Genomic DNA, 19005 nt, shown 5'->3' on the forward strand with positions numbered 1-19005 from the left:
AACAGGTATCACTAAAGGCACAGATAGGGTAGCACAGCTGTTTGGCAGTAGTGGTGCTATTCCCTGGTAACTTTTGTGATTCAGAAGGAATCTTCTGAACTGGCAGGTGGATAAAACATCTGTTTTAACACAAGAACTATTGAGGGGAAACGTACAGATACCCTATTTGGGACACCTTTCAGAAAAAGCCCTCATTTTGGTTTACTAAGTTGTACGCACACACACGCATGAAACTGCTTAGAAGCTACTGCATCAAAAACAGTGTCCCTAACCTCAAAGCATCCGCAAGATTATGACTCCTCTTAAAAAAAAAAAAAAAAAAAAAAAAAAGCTTTCCTGCATTAAATGCCATCCCCTCTTTAAAACTGTATTAGTTTAGTCCATTCTGATCTTTCTCACTCTTCTGCACTGATTGCAGATTTCTTTACTTGCTATAGAAAAAAATATCAAATTATTTCAATGTTTTATCGGGCTTAAAATTAGCAAGCAGCTTACAAGCATTTTGATACAGTTTTACAATTTTGATAGTACCCTGGGTTCTATTTTTTTACTTATATGAATGGCTGTAGTGAATAAATATTCCTTGACACCTGCCTTAAACACACAAATGCATATACTGTCCAAGGATGGGTTCACTCCATTGCCAAAGCAATCTAGTTTCTCACTCTGAATCCTTCACCCTCATTGAAAGAAAAGGTCATAGGCTACCTATCATCTTCTGATGTTATTATGCAATTCTGCCCATTTCCCAGGCTCTCCAGCATTACAGATTGAAATGGATTTGCATCACTGACCATCTGTATTGCTCAGAGCTTCAACATCTCACACCTCTTTTCTCAATCTCCCAGTCTACATATCACTCCAGCTATGATAATCAGTATGCATTACCCCATTTATCTTATTAGCACAGAGGCAGTGTGATTCTGATCACTGATATGAAGAAGCTGTTCCGCTCTAACCACATCACTATTAAAAATAAAATGGGCCAACTTCTTTTTTTCCCCATAGAGTGGCTTATGAGAGCTGTGCTTGTTGCTCTGTAGCTTCACTGAAGTCAGAATGAGAAAAAAGTAAGAGCTATCTGCACAATTGTGCAGTACAGGGGGGGAATATTTTTTTGTCTTTTTTTTTTTTTTAACCACACAATCAGGATAGTTGTTTTCCTGTTGAAACTAATTATTTTTCCACTGTAGGCAAAAAAAAGTACAAATTGAATCAAATTAGGAAAATAAATTAGCCTTCACACTGAGAACACATATGCTATGTTTCAATCCAGAGCAAGTTTCTGCAGCCAAGGTATAAATCCATCCTCAAATACAAGAACAAATCAGATATTTAAGTCTTATGCCTGTAAGACTTAAAGAGCAGAAATAGAAAAGTAGAAATTCAGTGTACTAATTTCAACAGGACACACTCTGAGCTAGCCCTAAGGAATCAGATCAATCCTGAAAGCTCAATATTAATAAAAAATAAAACCTCTACTGTTAATAGAAGACATAGGAACATCTTTGCTTCCTTATCCCAAGGTTTAGGAGTTTCATTTTACACGAAGTAGCTACCAAACTGAGCCAAGGTAGAAATATAGATCTGCAGGGTTTGGGGCGTGGGGTTTGGTTTGGGGTTTGGTTTGGGGGGGTGTGAGTGGGTGTTGTTCGTTTTTAAAGAAAGTAAATGGCAATTTACAGTTTTTACAACAACAAACAGAAAAAGTGTTTCTGAAAAAGCAGCAGTATTAAGTGACTTGTAGCCAGTATTTTATGTTCAATGTGTAACCTCTTTAAAACAGATTAGATCATAACATGCTATGAAGCACTCATTCTACTCCCCTCACATCAGTATCTATACCTTTTTTCCCTGCCTCTCTCATGCATACCCACACACTCTCTCTCCCTCCTTTTACATGTAACCATACATATGCATATTTTTCACGTCCCATAGGAATTTGGCAGAACCACAGCGTGCAGGGAAGCAGGGATGCACCACCAGCAGCAGGACCTTCCGCCTCCGTCACACCGCGCGGTCGTGGTCTCACTTCGAGCGCACAGGAGTCGATTGTTTCCCCTTTTCCAGTAGATGAATACGTTCAGAGTTACAACACACAACCTTATGGGACCAAACAGATGCTGATCAATTTATTACAACACACAACCACGGGACCAAAGAGATACTGATCAATTTTTTGAATCCCAGAACAAGTAAAAGACACTATGGAGGATATGGATATTTCCGTTCTGGGTCTGCTCCCTCTGCGAACATGAATCCCATGTAAAGGAGGGCTCACTACAATGATCGCAAATCGATCAACGAGAATTAAATGTAATGTCTGTCTGGAGAGACATCATACAGCAGTGGGATGGTCTCACAGATTAATTACTTAAAGGCACCCGTGTCCCTTTTGGCTGCCTCCATGCTCACCCCAGCACTCTGGGGCACCTCCAGCCTCCCACCTTGGCCTCTGGCAAATGCTTAGAAGCAGCATAGGAAATTACACATAGGGTTCGATGCTCCCAAGCATTTATAGCTTTGTTATTCCTAATCTAAGTTTCTATAAACATGTCAAAGTAACTGAGGACCAGGGCTATTAAACACATTTCAAGTTTATAAATTAAGGAGTGCCCAATTAGGCAAGAGCACCCAAACAGGTGCCTGGATAAAACTTAACCCCGATTAGCCCCTTTAAAAAACTGCTTAGGATAAAAAAAAAAAAAATCATTAATCAGGCTAGATTTTTTTATTATTTTGCAAGGAAAATAAATCTTTAAACTTTCCATTTTTGTTCTGTCAGATGTCATTTTCAGATTGCTATTTTTTTCAAGAATCCAGAAAAGAGAAATCACAGTCCATTTGGTGGCTCGTACACTTGACAGCAAACAGTTGCCACACACACACATGCTACTAATCAACACAGAGAGGATGCTACCCAAAGGCCCTCTCCAAGCATTAAAGACCTGACTCAACTGTACGAGCAGCAGACTATTGCAAAGACAACTATTTAAACAAAATACAGTATGTCAGCATATTTCATAACCAAATTCTACTGAAGCCATACATAAAAAAAAAATTGAAGAGAGTATTTGATATTAAAATGGAAATACTATTCCTATTCTACCTGTCATTCTGCCCCCATTAATCCCTACCTCAGCACTAGAAAGTATAAGCACAGTAACCTCTTGCAAATCGGTTCAGGTCCATCTGCAGGATTAGATTCAGTGGATGGCTCAGGGTGTCACAATGTTTTCCAAGGGCACTTTGTTTGCTGTCTGAAGATACTCTTGAAAAATGATTTCTCAGTCATTAATTATGCATTCTATTTCTTATAATCAGTTCTTTTAATTAGTATCCCAGGCAGCTTTGCTGAGGATCCCACACTTTCAGTAATTAGGGGCAGTTTGTTGCTCCTCATTAACTTCAGACATAGCAAGACTCTATTACTTTGTTACTTCAGCTGTTTTTATGTTTGCATTGCATATTCTGTCCTGCTTTACTGGCTCAGAAAGGAGACTGCCCTGTTGTGCTATTTACCTCATTTAGGTTCCATCTCTCTTTCTTTACTCTGTGTTAGCTGCTGTATTTTAAATCTCTCTGACTCTCTCTGAAGTCACATCTACACTAGCAAGCAGTGTGACACGAGAAAAGTGTATCTGTACAGTGGAGCAGTTCATGCTGAGGGGACACATACCCTAAATTCATTTCAGGAGGCTTTACCTCAGTCCGGTTGCATGGATTTCATGTTCTCCCAGAACGTTACTTCTGGTTTAGCTTTGCCCACACACGGTCACATTCATGTGGTGCAAAACAGAACTCCGCAAGTGGGACAAGGAGGGTGACTTTAAAGCACACTCCTGATCCAAGCTAAAATGGTAATGCAGATGCTGATGTTGTCACTAATTAAGCATGTTACCTTTGGGGATGGTCTTTCTTACTTTTCAAAAGCCTCAATCATCTCAGCAGATCATGCTTCCGCAGCTACTGGACAGTAGCTATGACCACTGCACATCAGCCCAACACCATCAGGCATGGATTAGCACAATACAGCAGTCAGGTTTAGAAACAGATTTTTATAATACGGGAAGAACTCTGCCAGTCTGTACAGCCTCCTCTCCCCGTGTGCTGCTCTGCGTAATTAAGCGCACTTGTAACAGACACAGCTTGTAACACAGCAAGAGGGTCATGTAAGGAGGCTTTAGCCAGTTCACCAATTTTATCACATTTGTGTGACCTCTTGAAGCCCATTGCAGACTGAGTTCTGACTAACAACTATAGTTAGCAAATTAATGTGTTAATAATCTATTAGAGTTTAAATATTCAGAACACACAAAACAGCTAGTGGTTTAGTGAAAATCTGAATAATTTTGTTGCCCTTTTAAATAAATAATACTTCTCATTCTTACGTGATGCTTTTAATCTACAACAGCAAGTTGTATTAAAGTATCAGAAAGACCGTTGTAATCCAGTTGCTCCAATGCATGAACGAAGAATGAAGCCCCCATAATGCAAGGGGAAAAGGTTAGCGACCTGCTGCACCACGTAGACACACACATCTATGGGGCCAGACGGTACCCACGCAAGGGTACTGAGGGAGCTGGGGGAAGTGCTCACCAAGCCACTTTCCATCATCTACCAGCAGTCCTGGCTAACCAGGGAGGTCCCAGTCGGCTGGAGGTTAGCAAATGTGACACCCATCTACAAGAAGGGCCGGAAGGAGGATCCAGGGAACTACAGGCCTGTCAGCCTGACCTCAGTGCTGGGAAAGGTTATGGAGCAGATCATCCTGAGTGCCATCATGCGGCACATGTGGGACAGTGACCAGGAGATCAGGCCCCAGTCAGCATGGGTTTATGAAAGGGAGGTCCTGTTTCACTAACCTGGTCTCCTTCTACGACAAGGTGATCTGCTTAGCAGATGAGGGAAAGGCTGTAGATGTTGTCTACCTGGATTTTAGTAAGGTCTTTGACACTGTCTCCCACAGCATTCTCCTGGAGAAGCTGGCTGCTCACGGCTTGGATGGGTGTACACTTCGCTGGGTAAAAAACTGGCTGGATGGCCGAGCCCAGAGAGTGGTGGTGAATGCAATTACATCCAGTTGGTGGCCGGTCACAAGTGGTGTTCCCCAGGGCTCAGTACTGGGGCCCGTCCTGTTCAATATCTTCATTGATGATCTGGATGAGGGGATCGAGTGCACCCTCAGGAAGTTTGCAGATGACACCAAGTTGGGTGGAAGTGTCGATCTGCTGGAGGGTAGGAAGGCCCTGCAGAGGGACCTGGACAGGCTGGATCGATGGGCCTAGGCCAATTGTATGAGGTTCAACAAGGCCAAGAGCTGGGTCCTGCACTTGGGTCACAACAAACCCATGCAACGCTGCAGGCTCGGGGAGGAGTGGCTGGAGAGCTGCCTGGCAGAAAAGGACCTGGGGGTGTTGGTTGACAGCCTGCTGAATATGAGCCAGCAGCGTGCCCAGGTGGCCAAGAGGGCCAATGGCATCCTGGCTTGTGTCAGGAATAGTGTGGCCAGCAGGACCAGGCAGGTGATAGTGCCCCTATACTGGGCACTGGTGAGGCCGCACCTCGAGTGCTGTGTTCAGTTTTGGGCCCCTCACTCCAAGAAGGACATCGAGGTGCTGGAGCGTGTCCAAAGAAGGGCAATGAAGCTGGTGAAGGGTCTAGAGCACAAGTGTTATGAGGAGCGGCTGAGGGAACCGGGGTTGTTTAGCCTGGAGAAGAGGAGGCTGAGGGGAGACCTTATTGCTCTCTACAGCTACCTGAAAGGAGGTGGTAGCGAGGTGGGGGTCGGTCTCTTCTGCCAACTAACAAGCGATAAGACAAAAAGAAATGGCCTCAAGCTGTGCCAGGGGAGGTTTAGGTTGGATATTAGGAAAAATTTCTTCACCGAAAGGGCAGTCAGGCACTGGAACAGGCTGCCCAGGGAAGTGGTGGATTCCCCATCCCTGGAGGTATTTAAAAGAAGGGTAGACGTGGTGCTTAAGGACATGGTTTAGTGGTGGACTTGGCAGCGCTAGGTTAACAGCTGGACTCGATGATCTTAAGGGTCTTTTCCAACCCAAACTATTCTATGATTCTGACTTTGAGGAAGGGCCAAGCAAGAACGACCAATAATACCCAGCTCTGTTCACAGTGTACCACTGTCCTTCTTTGCGATTTAGAAAGTAAAGAGGTCTTAAAAAGCAGGTACTACTCCTAAAATTCCCCACCCCAGCCTGTGGGAAGTGGGGGAAAAGGAGGGACAAATGAACCTTCATCTTGCTGTAACAGCAGTCCCATAAGGTACTAACTGTCCTACAGACAGGGTGCCTGAGGGAGAGCCATGCACAAAAATACTCACATACACTGATACTGGTGCGTGACTGATCTGCAGATCGAGCAGATCACCTTTAAATTACAGTTAAGAATGTCATTGTTAATTTATTTCCTTTTCAGCAACACATGAACAAAATATATCTATATATCCACAGGCTGCCAGATCTTATAATTCTCAGATTACCTTTATAGGATGTTTGGTTTTTTATGTCCCAACTGGTAAAACAGAAGTCTTATATACACAGAACATAGCTAGTAATTTTCTGACACTTATTATCATGGAAAAAGGCCTGTAAGCATTAGGTAAGGATACCTAAAAACTTGGATGGCAAAGAAAGACAACTTTAAAAGTTGGCCTTAAAAATCTCAAGTGATGTTTTTTAAGTAATTGAATTTGGGAGCCAAAGCATTCTGAAAAGAACCCAAAACCATATAAACGAGACTGGTAGAATTTATATCACAGAATATTTAAACTAAAATGCTTCTAATTACTTCATAATCACATACTAGCATGCCCAGAACCTCCACCATTTGTAGCACAGATGTGGTTACAAGAATGATATTGCATTTGGTGCTAAGTCACCACAAGCTGAATCTAAGTGTCCATTCAGCCAAATACTCCAACTCTGCAAGTTGAAGATTACTAGAAACAAAAATTTCTAATGGAGTTTGTTAACTTCCATCGCCAAATAATGTTGCTATTTGTTGCTCTTCAATTCCCACTGGTCAGAGACTGAAAAATCCTTGGCCCTTTAATTACACTGTAAGAAGGAAGAGAGAGTCAGAGGAGAACTGATTGCTAAGATGATTTAACATCAAATCTATACCAAACAACCACTTCTGCATTATTGTTATTTCTTTTCTTTGCTTATGCTCCATCCATAAGGAGACAAAAATAAAAAAAATGGTCAATATTAATATTTTAACACTAATGCATATTTGATGTGTTAAACTGTTGGAATGGCAAAACATTCATAGAACACTTTTGAACTAGAAACAGACACCAGTACCTTGTTACAAGGCCTCAGAATACATAATTAAGAAATAAATGAAGGAACATATGAGCAATAGGCACAAACCAGGGATGCTCCCCAGCAAAAGCCAGCAAGATAAATATTCGGTGCAGATTGCCTGGAGGTGGATTTTTTTTTTTTAAAGAGAAGGCATGAATTCACCGTAAGAAAAACCTAAACACATACAAAAACTGCAACCTTCTGCAGAAAAAAAATCTGGGACCATGAAAACACTGTTTTCCCCAATGTACTATATCCTACCACTATGATTTCCATGGACTCCAACTTCTGAGCACCAAGTTTCTCACCAACTCTTTGCCCTTGCTATTCTATATTACACTGACATGGATATTGAGATGATTCACTTTTTCCCAGCTTAATCCTTATCTCTTTTTCCTAGCCCAATATCTTTCTTGCAAACTCTTTTACCCAAGATATTCCTCCTTCATTGCTGTTTCATACTGAAAAGCCTAACTCATGACCAGTGGATTTCTCTGCTACAAATTCATTCCTCTTAACTTTGTCATTGTCCTTGCTGAACAGTTCCTCTCCTCTAAAATTAATTCAGCTCCACGTACTTTCTCAATACCTTCATCTCAGTCCATGAAACTCTCCATCACTGATTTCCATTTCTCCCCTAATCTCTGTAGATGTATATCACCTCTTTGGAGATCTCATTTATACACTATCTGAGCTTTGTCCTTTCTTCCATGTCCTTGTCTGTGGCCCAAACAAGTCTACTCAAAGTACTATCCTAAGGATTTTTTTTGTGTGCCTATACTATCACTCAGAGTATCCCTCCAGCACTTTCATTAAACAGAAGCTGCCGGCCCCTGTTCCCAAAACTCCACAGCCACAACAATTGAACATAAATGAATAATTAATGCACGAGAGAAAAATGGAAACAAGAGCTGGAGAAAAATTCTTGTACAACCACCTTCTCTTCTTCTAATTTTTCTTCACCAGGTCATGTAGCTAAAGAAGTACTCACTGTAGCTCTGTTCATTCTTCACAATGCTGTTAATTAATGCTTTTCCCCTTCCTGACAGGAAAAACACTCAAGAACATTCTTAAACTTATGCATACAAGTAATCACGCTTGAAGAGAAGCATATGCTTTATCTCCTCGCTGCAAAATAAATAAGAACCAGAAATAAATTCTTTTGGGCAAGTACCATCAACTTCTAGAGAATTTTAAACAAAAAATGAAAAGCCTTCAACGCTTATGGCTGTGAAAATAACGTTCTAAACACAAACCTAAGCTGATGCAGTCTGGTACCCCCATACAAACACTCTGCCTCTCCTGCTGCTCAGAGTTTCCCACACACAGCAACAAACTGAAAACTGCCTTTTCACAGCTGCTATTCCGAAACCTGTGGGAATCAGCTGCAACGCACAAGAACTGGGCTACTTTCAATTCGGTGCCAGCACTTCTAGGCAGAACCAGGCATTGGAGATAGGCACTAGGCAAATGGAACAGGAGTTCAGCAGATGCTATTCCTCTCCCTTCCTCCCCTCCTGAACGGCAATAGCTAAAAACCCAGAAGTTTGAGTACCAGACCTGTGCATGCCACAGCCATCAGCAGGTAGCAAGAGGAGTAAGCTGGAAAGAAATATAGGAGGCATCTTTGCAGACACCATGCCAGAAAAAATATATGAAAAGAGACTTAAAGATTTAAAAGTTTAAAAACCTCAGAGGCTGGCACCCAGTTCAGACAGAGTAATATACCAACTGGGGCTCAGTACAACTAAATACAGGACCAGGGCCAAGGCACAAAGACTAGCACCCCAACACACATCCCTCAATCAGCAGAGGAGAGCCAAGCACTTTCCTAGAAGAAGACGCATCATCCCATCTTCCCCCACGGACACCTCTTAGGTGGATAAACGGGAAGCAAGTTTTGTCCCTGAGCTATTAGCTTTCCAGTTCTAGCAAGCCTATGAATAAAAGGGAAGCAGCAGGAGAGAGGGATGTGCTAAGCTAGCAAAGTAGGAGACATCTACACACAAAAAAACCCCAAGGATAACAGGAAAGTAGAACAAAAATACAGAGGTACATTAAAAAAGCAAAACAATATACACCGAAAACAACTTCAGGATGATATTCACCAATATTAAAAAGAAATGGTACAAAACCAGAAAGACAAAAACCAAGTCTAATAAGCAGCATGCAAATGGAGAGATGATTGGTTAGTAGTGTCCCCAGACATGAACTGGTGACAACAGGTGTGCATGGGGGAAGAAGGGGGGAAATGGTAAATTTGCTTTTATAGAAATACATCATTCCGTGAACAGTCAACTAGCAACCAACACATACTTTCTGCTCTGGCAATATTTTACAGTTAAAGACAGTACATGGTAATGAATATTTTGATACACTGCCCCTGTCCAGATACAGGGAGAGGAGTACAGTTCAGAGGGGAAAAGAGTATTTTCACCAGCTTTGTTCTTCCACGGCAGCAATGAGTATGTTTCTCAGATGATGTCAGAGAAAGTTATAAGGACAAGATGAGCTGATTTGGTATTTCTCCTTCTCTGTCACCAATTACCAACAGTTCAGATACACAAAATATACTGCAAGAATAACAACTGCCTGCAAAGGGTGAGAAATGCAAGGGAGCCCAGCCAGTCAATTCCCCCGTAATGTTCCTGCAGAGATGGTGACAGTCAACTGATTCTTCAAACTCCCTTCCTGTCAGTTCCCCTGTAGAAAAAACTAAGTAGTCTTCCTCAGGCACTTTAAACGGGGTATTTGCCAATAGAGTTAACACACTCGTCAAACTGCGTGGGTGACAGAAAGAAATAAACAACCGGAGGCCACTCATTCAGAAATAAAATTTAAAATTGTCCCCTCAAATAATAATAATTGAAAAATAATCAAATGTCAAAGGCAAGTATGGGTAAAATAGGCAGGGAAAACAAAACATGAAAGGAAAAGAAGAGACAGGTGAAATTTTCAGCATAGCAAAACTAGGTTTGCAGACCATCCCTACATGTCCACTTCATTACACAGCTGTTTACCAAAGCCTCATTTTTCACCAGCACATTTGGTCAAGCCACACCGGTCAATGCTGAGCTGGCAGGGCAGCAGAACAATTTAAGATTAAAACAAAACTCTGATGGATTGTCATTTCTGAAGTGGCATTGGTAGCTAGAAGGCTCCACTTCTCTCATCACCCTTCAATATTACTTCAGCCATGGTTGACTCAATTGCCCATTATGAGCAACTTTCCTACTGCAGGCAAGAACAACTTCTTCCCCAAAGAGCAAGTTCTGACTGTGGTAAAAAGATCTGTTTGCCAATAATCTTGTCTCAACATGTATAGAGCTGTGTAGGCCACCATCTCAATGGGCTTTGACAGGATTTACCAAAATGCTCTATCCTAACTTGACTGAAACAGAATACACGTGGCTTATAGCATCATGACAAGGTGTTATCACTGTGTTTGTGGTGAGGAAAAACAAAGAGACAAATAAACTTGATTTAAAGTTACTTTCTGAATCACTTCACAAAAAAATTAAGATTTGTAAAGGAAACATTGAAGGGAGAAATGGAAGATGTCTTCCTAGAAAGCCCTTTAGCAGAGTTTTGACCAGATGGCCAAGTTTTACAGCTAAGCTCTTCCTCTGAAATGTGTCTAGAGTTTCTAGCAACAATGGCTTTGGATGTACTCTCCTTGCTACCTTAGCAGTGGGGAAAACAGCATCTTACAAAGGAGGCTCAGAAGCCAAGAGACAATTTTTCTTTCCGAAAACATGCTCGGCCAACCAATAAGTAGATACACGTCACCAGCTCAAAAGCAAGGAAAAATGGAGCTTGGGGCAGGAGAAATAAAGACATTGAGAATAAAACTGTGATCCAGAGAATGAAGTCTATCCCTGTAACCAACATTTTCCTGATACAGTTATTTAGTAGACACATATCATTACAAACGTCTCCTTTAGAGGTAAAGTCCAAGAAACACAAAAGAACAAACTCATGGAGTTCAGATGAAAATAAATTACTGAATAGTACCACCCCTACTTTTGAGTATTAACTAGAAGCCAATGTTTTTGATATACTCATGATTGAACAGGTGGAGAGAAGAGAAGAAATGGAAGGAAAACAGGTTGGTATGTATTCAGGAAGTAAACTCATTTAGTTATGATTTCTAAACAGCCAGCTCAATTACTTCTGCTACTTATCACCTATGAAAGCAAGACTTGAATTATCAGCTTTGATGTACTAAGCCTTTCATGCATCAGGAAATCTTGTTTAGCATGGAAGTGTTACTTCTCTCCCCGTCTTGTGTTTCTACTGCATGACCACTCGATTACTAGAGTAAATTTTAAAACATCGAGGAATGAAAACACTGGAAGAATACCTTTTTTGTCAGTTAATTGTAGCACTGTCCCTTCCTTCCCCAGGAACCTTGACTCATCTCCCAGCCACAGAACCCGCCTTTGGCACACGCTCCCTGAGTAAAACCAAGTATGTACATACAAGTGTACAACTGATTAGTGTAAACCACAGTTACCAGGATCATCATCTAATCACTGACTCTGTGTATGTTCACATACACCACTTTCCCTTGGTGGAAGACAGCCACGCTGGGAATGCATTTCTTTTCACCATTCTGAGGACAAATACAATCTGCTGGTTTGAGATTCAGTTTGGCTGGGGTGGGAGAGAAGAAGGAAGAGGAATGGGCTTAGCTAACTATTCTCATCTTCTCTTTTGCTGGACTGGAAAGGAACAGGAGTGGAAAGGCAGAAAAAGAAAGATGCTGAAATACGTTCCAGAGGACTCATTAAAAAAGTGGAAACTACAAAAAAGTGACAAAGTCTCTTGAAACCAGGGACAGACAAACCTTGCTTGATAAAGGCATGACATGTAATGCATTGATGCATTAATATTTCTCTAAAAGTTTGGAAAATACATGACCAAATGTCCATAAATATCTATTGAAAATATGTTACTAAGTACACATTAGTTCTACTCTGTAGAACTAACTCCATCTTCATCAGGATCTGCTACCCCACCTTGAAAAATCACGCCATCCTTCAGTTCCACATCTTCAATATTCACTTATTCTTCCTTCTCCACCACAAACCTACCAGTAACCAAAGCAAGACAGGATGTAATAGCAGGTCACCAACTAACTCTGAACAGTTAAAAAAGCATATTTCTACCACATATCCTACAGATTAAAACCAGAAAGGCAGCCAGATTATAAAAGTACATGTCTCAGCAAGGTCTGGGCTAAATTACATTGATTTTGCCATTAAAAACAAGTTAGCAGAGTTGATGGACTCTGGTGAATTATGACAGCTCTTCTTTTTCTTAAAGTTTGATTTTTTTTTAATTAATCTTATCTATCACAATAGAGCTGAGCTAATTTTACTTAGGGAGAAGAAAGAAGGATGAGAAAGGACAACAGAGGAGCGAAACACTGCCTGCATTTAAAATTCTTTACGTTAATTAGTATAACTCAGTCCATTAAGTATGATGGCTTCAAGACACCATACAGTACATTTTAATCTGATACTGAAGCAAGAACATAAGAAGCCAGCCATATTGTAAACCATTTCCTTACTGATATTACAATGCAATTGAGGATATTTGATATATGAATTCCATCTCATTCCCTCACTGGATAATATGTTCCACATTAAAAAAGAAGCAAACTGCATTCTGCAATATTTGCTCAGCAATATGCCAAATGAACTGGCAGAAAGAACAAATTACTTCTGCTCTCAAGCAGGGTGGATACTATTCTTAGGTTATCAGAAAGACTGCTGGTGCAAAAGCATTACGAAGAGTGCACAACCAGAGACAGGCAGACGGGGCTGGGAGCTGGAACCACAGAGCATCACAGGTTCTGGTTTGAAACCACACCTTGGATCACTTACCCACTGATGATGGACAGGGCATGCGGTAGTTAACGGCTCCAGTTAAATAACACAGGTAAGGAATCTCAGTCCAGCTTAAGATGGACAGCCAGCCACATAACAGAAGTCAGATGTGAAGCAAAAGAGCAAGAGATTAAGGGGCAGTCCACATCTGTATCGTATCTTGGCAGTGAAAGAATACATTCAGGAAATCAGACAGACTTTTACCCTATGGAACGTGAGTCCATCTATCATGCATTGAAAAGTGTCTCACTACAGGACACAGCGTAAGACAGGTGGCTGCACTCTCATTCCTAAGGCTGACACGGGGCTGCCATGCAGCACAGTGCAAAAATCAGAGCACAGAAGAGGGCTCCTTCATACGGCTCTCAGCAATCCTGAACTATCAAAGCAGGTTTTCTGAACTCTCAAAACTTAGGACCAGTTCTGCTACCCGATATTCAGTAATTCATTGGGTAATACATCAAATTGTCAAATAACAGGAAGGATGTTTATGTACATTTCATTTCTACAGAGAAGTGCAACTCCTAGAAAGAATATTTTTTTTGTGTTATGTCTTATTTAAAAACACTAGTTCCTGACCAGCAAAAGACAAATCATCCTTGTTCTGCAGCTAAATTCCTAAACAAGACAAAAATCTCTTTCTATGTATAGTAGTTAAACCAAAAGTCGGAGTTCACTTAAAAACAGTAATTAGCAAGAGTAACATTTAATTTTAGGTATCAAGTCAACTCTGTCAATCAATCTGTTCATTCCTCATATGTTAAATCCACAACTGTCATATTTCTGTATTTGCTGCAGACTAGTAATCTCTTTTCATACATCTTATTAATAAAAATAATTAATACTGTAGTTATTTTTAAAAATGCAGTTCCTATACTTAGTGACTGAGATCAGTGAGAACTTCTAAATGTTCAGTATCTTCTGCAGTTGATGGCCACAGGTTGTAACCTGGAAGCTGATTAGGAAAATTTCATCAAGAAGGGGACAAAGCAGCCCTGGAGCAGGTCACAGAGATGGGTTGTGGGATCTCATCTCTGGAGGCTTTTGAGCCTCCTGCTTGAATCTACGCTAATATCAACACTACATCAGGTCAGCTTTGGCTTTGTCCAGCAGGAGGTCACACTTGGACGACCTCCAGATGTCCCTTCAAAATATCATGATATGATATTGATATTCAAAATATCATAATATGATGAGACTGTTTTGGGGTGGGGAGTCCTCAGTGGGATGGAGAAAATCCTCATTTTGCCAGATTTCCTTTGACTTCCTGCTTACAAGATGTCTTTATACAGGCTTCAGAGTTTAAATACCTAACACTTAATAAAAACAAAATGTTAGTCCGGAAATAATCTTATTATTACCGCCACGTTAACTTGTCAGAGAATTCACTAAGCACAAATTACCTATAGCAGGCGTAATTCAGACACCCCAAAACATTTAGTATTGGATTTTACAAGCCCTTAGAGATATAGAAGCACCAAGATCAGAAAAAGCCAAGTGGAACTGAAATCTTTCCCTCTACAAAGTGCTGTGGAGGGCTGGTTTTTTGTTGTTTCTTTTCTGTTTTGATTTGGGTTTGTTTGTTTGTTTTACAGAACTAAAAGTAAAAACAAAATATATATACAAATTTTTTTAGACCAAACATTTCAAGAACTGAGCTTTTAAGTGGTTACCTGGAAATGCAGCACCTTGTTTCAAAACTTGAAGCATTCTACCTATTCAATAGCTCAAAAGTAACAGAGAATAAGCCCTGTTACAGCATGAGTACCTACCACATACCTGCCAGTTCTCAAGAGCTTGTCTCTGATGTACAAGATGCAGAGAATAATTTTGCTCAACCTTCACTAGAAGGCCATTCTCATCACAAACACGCACGTTAATTGTTTCTCTGTACAGAGAGACTGCACTTAATTAACGAAACAAAACAGTTTTCTCGTTCACCTCTGTATTACGGCTGAATTTGCTCGAGTTGGGCACAGATGGTGAGAACACGATTTGCAGGAGGCACCTCTGGGAAGTCTCAGTCCATCCACCGCACAACGCCGAGCGGCGGGAACCCCTCTCCCGCCGCACAACGGCCCCAGCGCCCCGACGCCCGCACGCTGCGCTCCCGGTTCCCTCGCACCGCGACTTTAAGGGCCGCTCTAAAAACTTCAAAGACTTTGCCCCTGCTGACTGATGGATTCCTAGGCAAACCCGCGGGTTTGGAGAAGCCGCGCCGACACCCAGCTTTGCAACACCCCGCTCCGCCACCGCCTGCCCCCGCCGCCGCCCAGCGCCCGCCTCAACCTGTTGCGGGCCGGAGCGCGGCGGCGGCGCGGCACCCGCCGGCGGGGCGCGGGCTGGGCCGGCGGGGGCGAGCGGCGGGGCCGGGGCGGCGGGGCCGGGCGGGAGCGGGGAGGCGGGGGCTCACCTTCTGCTGCCGGCGGGCCATGTCGGTGGGCTGCTTGGCGTTGAAGGGGTGCGCGATGCACCTCGCGATGAACACGTACAGCTGCAGCCGGAGCCGCTTCTCCCGCTCCTCTCGCTGCAGGCGCTCCTGCTCCTCCCGGCCCTCGCTCAGCACCGAGGGGCTGGGGCTGGCCGCCCGCGCCGCGCCGGCCTCCCTGCCCCGCGGGTCCCGGGGCGGCGGCGGCAGCGAGCGCGGCGAGCCGCCGCCCGCCGCCACCAGCACGTCCCGCCGCTCCTCTTCCAGCACCTCATCGGACTCCTCCTCGCTGGAGGACGGGTCCAGCATCGCGCTCGGCGGGCGCGCCCCGCGGCCGGGCGCGGAGCGAGGCGGGGAGCGGCGCGCACCTTTCCGGACACGTCGAGTTTACACACAGACTGTTTCCGACCGGCGGCGGCCGCCGGGCGGGAGCGGAGAGGCGGGGAGGGGAGGCGGGGTTTGGGAAGGGGGTCGAGCCTGGGTTGCCGTGGGAATTGCTCCGAGCGGCTCCCGGCGGAGGCGGGGCCGGGGCCGGGGCTGGGCTCACGCCTCCGCCCGCCCCGGCGGGGGGCAGCGGCCCGCAGGTGGCTGGGCCAGGTGGGGCCGCGCCGCACCTGCCCGGGCTCGGCTCGGCTCGGCCCGGCCCGCCTGGACTCGGCTCGGCTCGGCTCGGCTCGGCTCGGCTCGGCTCGGCCCGGCCCGGCCGGGCTCGGCTCGGCTCGGCTCGGCTCGGCTCGGTTCGGCGGGAGAGCCTCGCTGCGCCCTGCCCCGCCTCCCGGGGAATCGCGCCCGCCGCTCGCCAGCCGCCTCGGACACGCGGGGGGACGCGGCGCTGGGAGGGGAGAGCGGGGCCACAGCAGGGCTCGCCGCCGACCCCGAGCTCGCTGGCACCTCTGCCATGTGGCGCGGGGAAAAACCGAGAAGCGTCTCAAACGGCCCCAGAAAAAGAAGCTACCGAAACCCTGCCCTTCTGAGATGGGGAGTGAGGCGATGCCGAAGCGTGCATTGCTGTCACAGGGTACCTCTGTGGGGAACCCGCTGCCACAAACAGGTCGTTCACGTCTCTCTGAAATGGTTGTTCCAGGCTATCTGTGGATCCAGCCAGGTTCATATTCACAGTGGTTATCTTCACAGTTCAGGCTGTGAGAAACATATGAAAGCCTACCACTATCACTCTCTAAAATGAAATAAAAAAGGCTTCACCATGTCAAAGCTAAATTTCTGGAGTCCGATTAGGGCCCTGTGGAAGCGTAGCCCTGGGGAGGGAAGGCACATCAGATTTCATGTGGATCAAGAAGTCCTCCTCTTACTCCCTACGCGACCACGCGTGGTGGTGCCGGCACCGGGGAGGACGTGGGAACTGCCGAACGGGGAAGGGTCGGGGGCCAGGAGGGGAAGGGTCGGGGGCCAGGAGGACAGAGGCCGGAGGGACGGACAGGCTCACAGAAAGGCAGCGTCCCTGCGTGCTGTTTGAAAACAATGGCAACGGAGGCTCTGCCGCACAGCTCTAGGCCTCTGCTCGTTACAGCGGCAAGTTTTCAAAGCCCTGAATGGAAACTCAACGAACTCAGAAGTCCTACCCAGTTCTGACTGTATGAGCTGGGCTGGCTTCAAGTGGTGAAAGGCTCTAGTCCATTACCAATACCTTGAAGTGCCCGGTCCTCCAGCAGGAGATTTAGGAAAGGCTCTTTAAAGCCAGCAGTTATCTCCTGAGTGAACCAGCTCTCAGGAGGTGAGATTCCTCCCACTGTGGGCAGCAGCTCTTGGCTAGATGGCAGTATGAAGCATCAGGAGTCTGGGTTCTGCCTCTGGATCCCTCCCAGGGGACCGAGGTGGAGCGCTGAGGGAGAGCCGTGCTGACAAACACGCTGGCTTTCTTCAAAGTTTGTGTGCTAAGTGTAGCAGTCATATAAAAATAGGTGGGCTATTTATATGGTTGGCTCGTGTCCTTAACAGTAACTAATAACACTAGGCAAAATTTGTGAAATGCAGAAAGGCAGTCAGGGAAAAGCACGAATGTCAACCTATTGAACATCTCTGGTCACGTTTCCTTAGTGCAGGAATTGCTAAGGCCGTGGGTACCACTGTCACCAGTCACGTGCCAGTGCTTGTGTTCCCAGTGTATCATTGCAAGTAGTGCTAGTCCTGCAGTAGATAAGAGGTAGTTCCATAAAAAAATATGGAACTGATTACTGTAAACTACTTTTTCACTAAGAGGAATACAATGTGCACTCAGATTTGTGGGTGCCTTTTTGCAATAATTTGTTCTCATTCTAATGGCAAATAAAAATAAAGTAACTATAAAAAACTTGCCACCAAAGATATGCAAAGCACCAATTGAGGTAAGAACTCTGAAACTTCAAAACAGTCAGGTCCCAAACATTTTTAAATGTAATGGCTCAGTCTAGCAGTGTCAGCTCACAACTGCATTAAGGCCAGGATAATCATGTTATCATACATAAGATTACTCTTCTTTATAGAAAAGATTATGTTTGCTCCACTAGCTACCTGCACCTTTTTGGAGGGAAGATATCTCATATTTTCCTTCATGTTTCATATCAGAATTATAGAGTTGTTGAGATTGGCAGGGACCTTCTGAGATCATCTAGTCCAACCTCCAGAGCAGGGTCACCTCAAGCAGGTTGCCCAGGGCTGAGTCGAGTCAGGTATTGAATATCTGCAAGGATGGAGACTCCACAACCTCTCTGGGCAGCCCATGCCAGTGTTTGACCACTCTCAGAGTAAAAAAGCTTTTTCTTATGTTTAAACAGAATTGATTTCCTGTATTTTATTTTGTGCCCATTACTTCCCTGGGTTCCACTGAGAAGACTCTGGCTCTGTGTTCTTTACTTCCCTCCATCAGGTATTTATATACATTGATAAGATGCCCCAGAGCCTTCTCTTCTCCAGGTTGAACAATCCCAGCTCTCTCAGCCTCTCCACATAGCTCACATGCTCCAAGTCATTAATCATCTCCCTGACCTTTCCCTTGCTCCCGTAAATCCATGTCTCTCTTACTCTGTGGAGCCCAGGACTGCACCCAGCCCTCTGGACGTGGCCTCCCCAGCGCTGAGGAGAGGGGAAGGATCACACCCTTGACCTGCTGGCAACACTCATCCTAATGCAGTCCAGGAGGCTGTCAGCCTTCATTGCTGCAAGAGTGCATTGCTCACTTGTGTTTGGCTTGGTGTCCACCAGGACCTAAACCTTTCTGCAAAGTTGCTTCCCTGTCCAGTCAGCCCCCAGCCTGTACTGGTGCATGGGGGTTTTCATCCTCAGGTGTGAGACTTTGCAGTTTCCTTTGTTGGACTTCTTGAGATTCCTGTTTGCCATTTTCTCCAGCCGGTCGAGTTCC

The 19005-nt window shown here is 44.5% G+C and overlaps 1 protein-coding gene across 6 annotated transcripts in view; it reads right to left on the bottom strand.

Annotated features, from left to right (window-relative positions):
• Positions 1-15959, bottom strand: part of CADPS2 (calcium dependent secretion activator 2) — a gene marked incomplete at both ends in the record, with an annotated part of 322949 nt that extends 306990 nt beyond the window's left edge. For all 6 annotated transcript variants that reach the window (XM_082308684.1, XM_082308683.1, XM_082308681.1 and 3 more), the window contains one exon: positions 15636-15959. In XM_082308684.1, coding sequence (XP_082164810.1) covers positions 15636-15959 — 324 coding nt within the window. The remainder of the gene's footprint in view (positions 1-15635) is intronic.
• Positions 15960-19005: the final 3046 nt, after the last annotated feature.

Source organism: Platalea leucorodia, assembly GCF_965183815.1.
Source record: "Platalea leucorodia genome assembly, chromosome: 4".
Lineage (NCBI taxonomy): Eukaryota > Metazoa > Chordata > Aves > Pelecaniformes > Threskiornithidae > Platalea > Platalea leucorodia.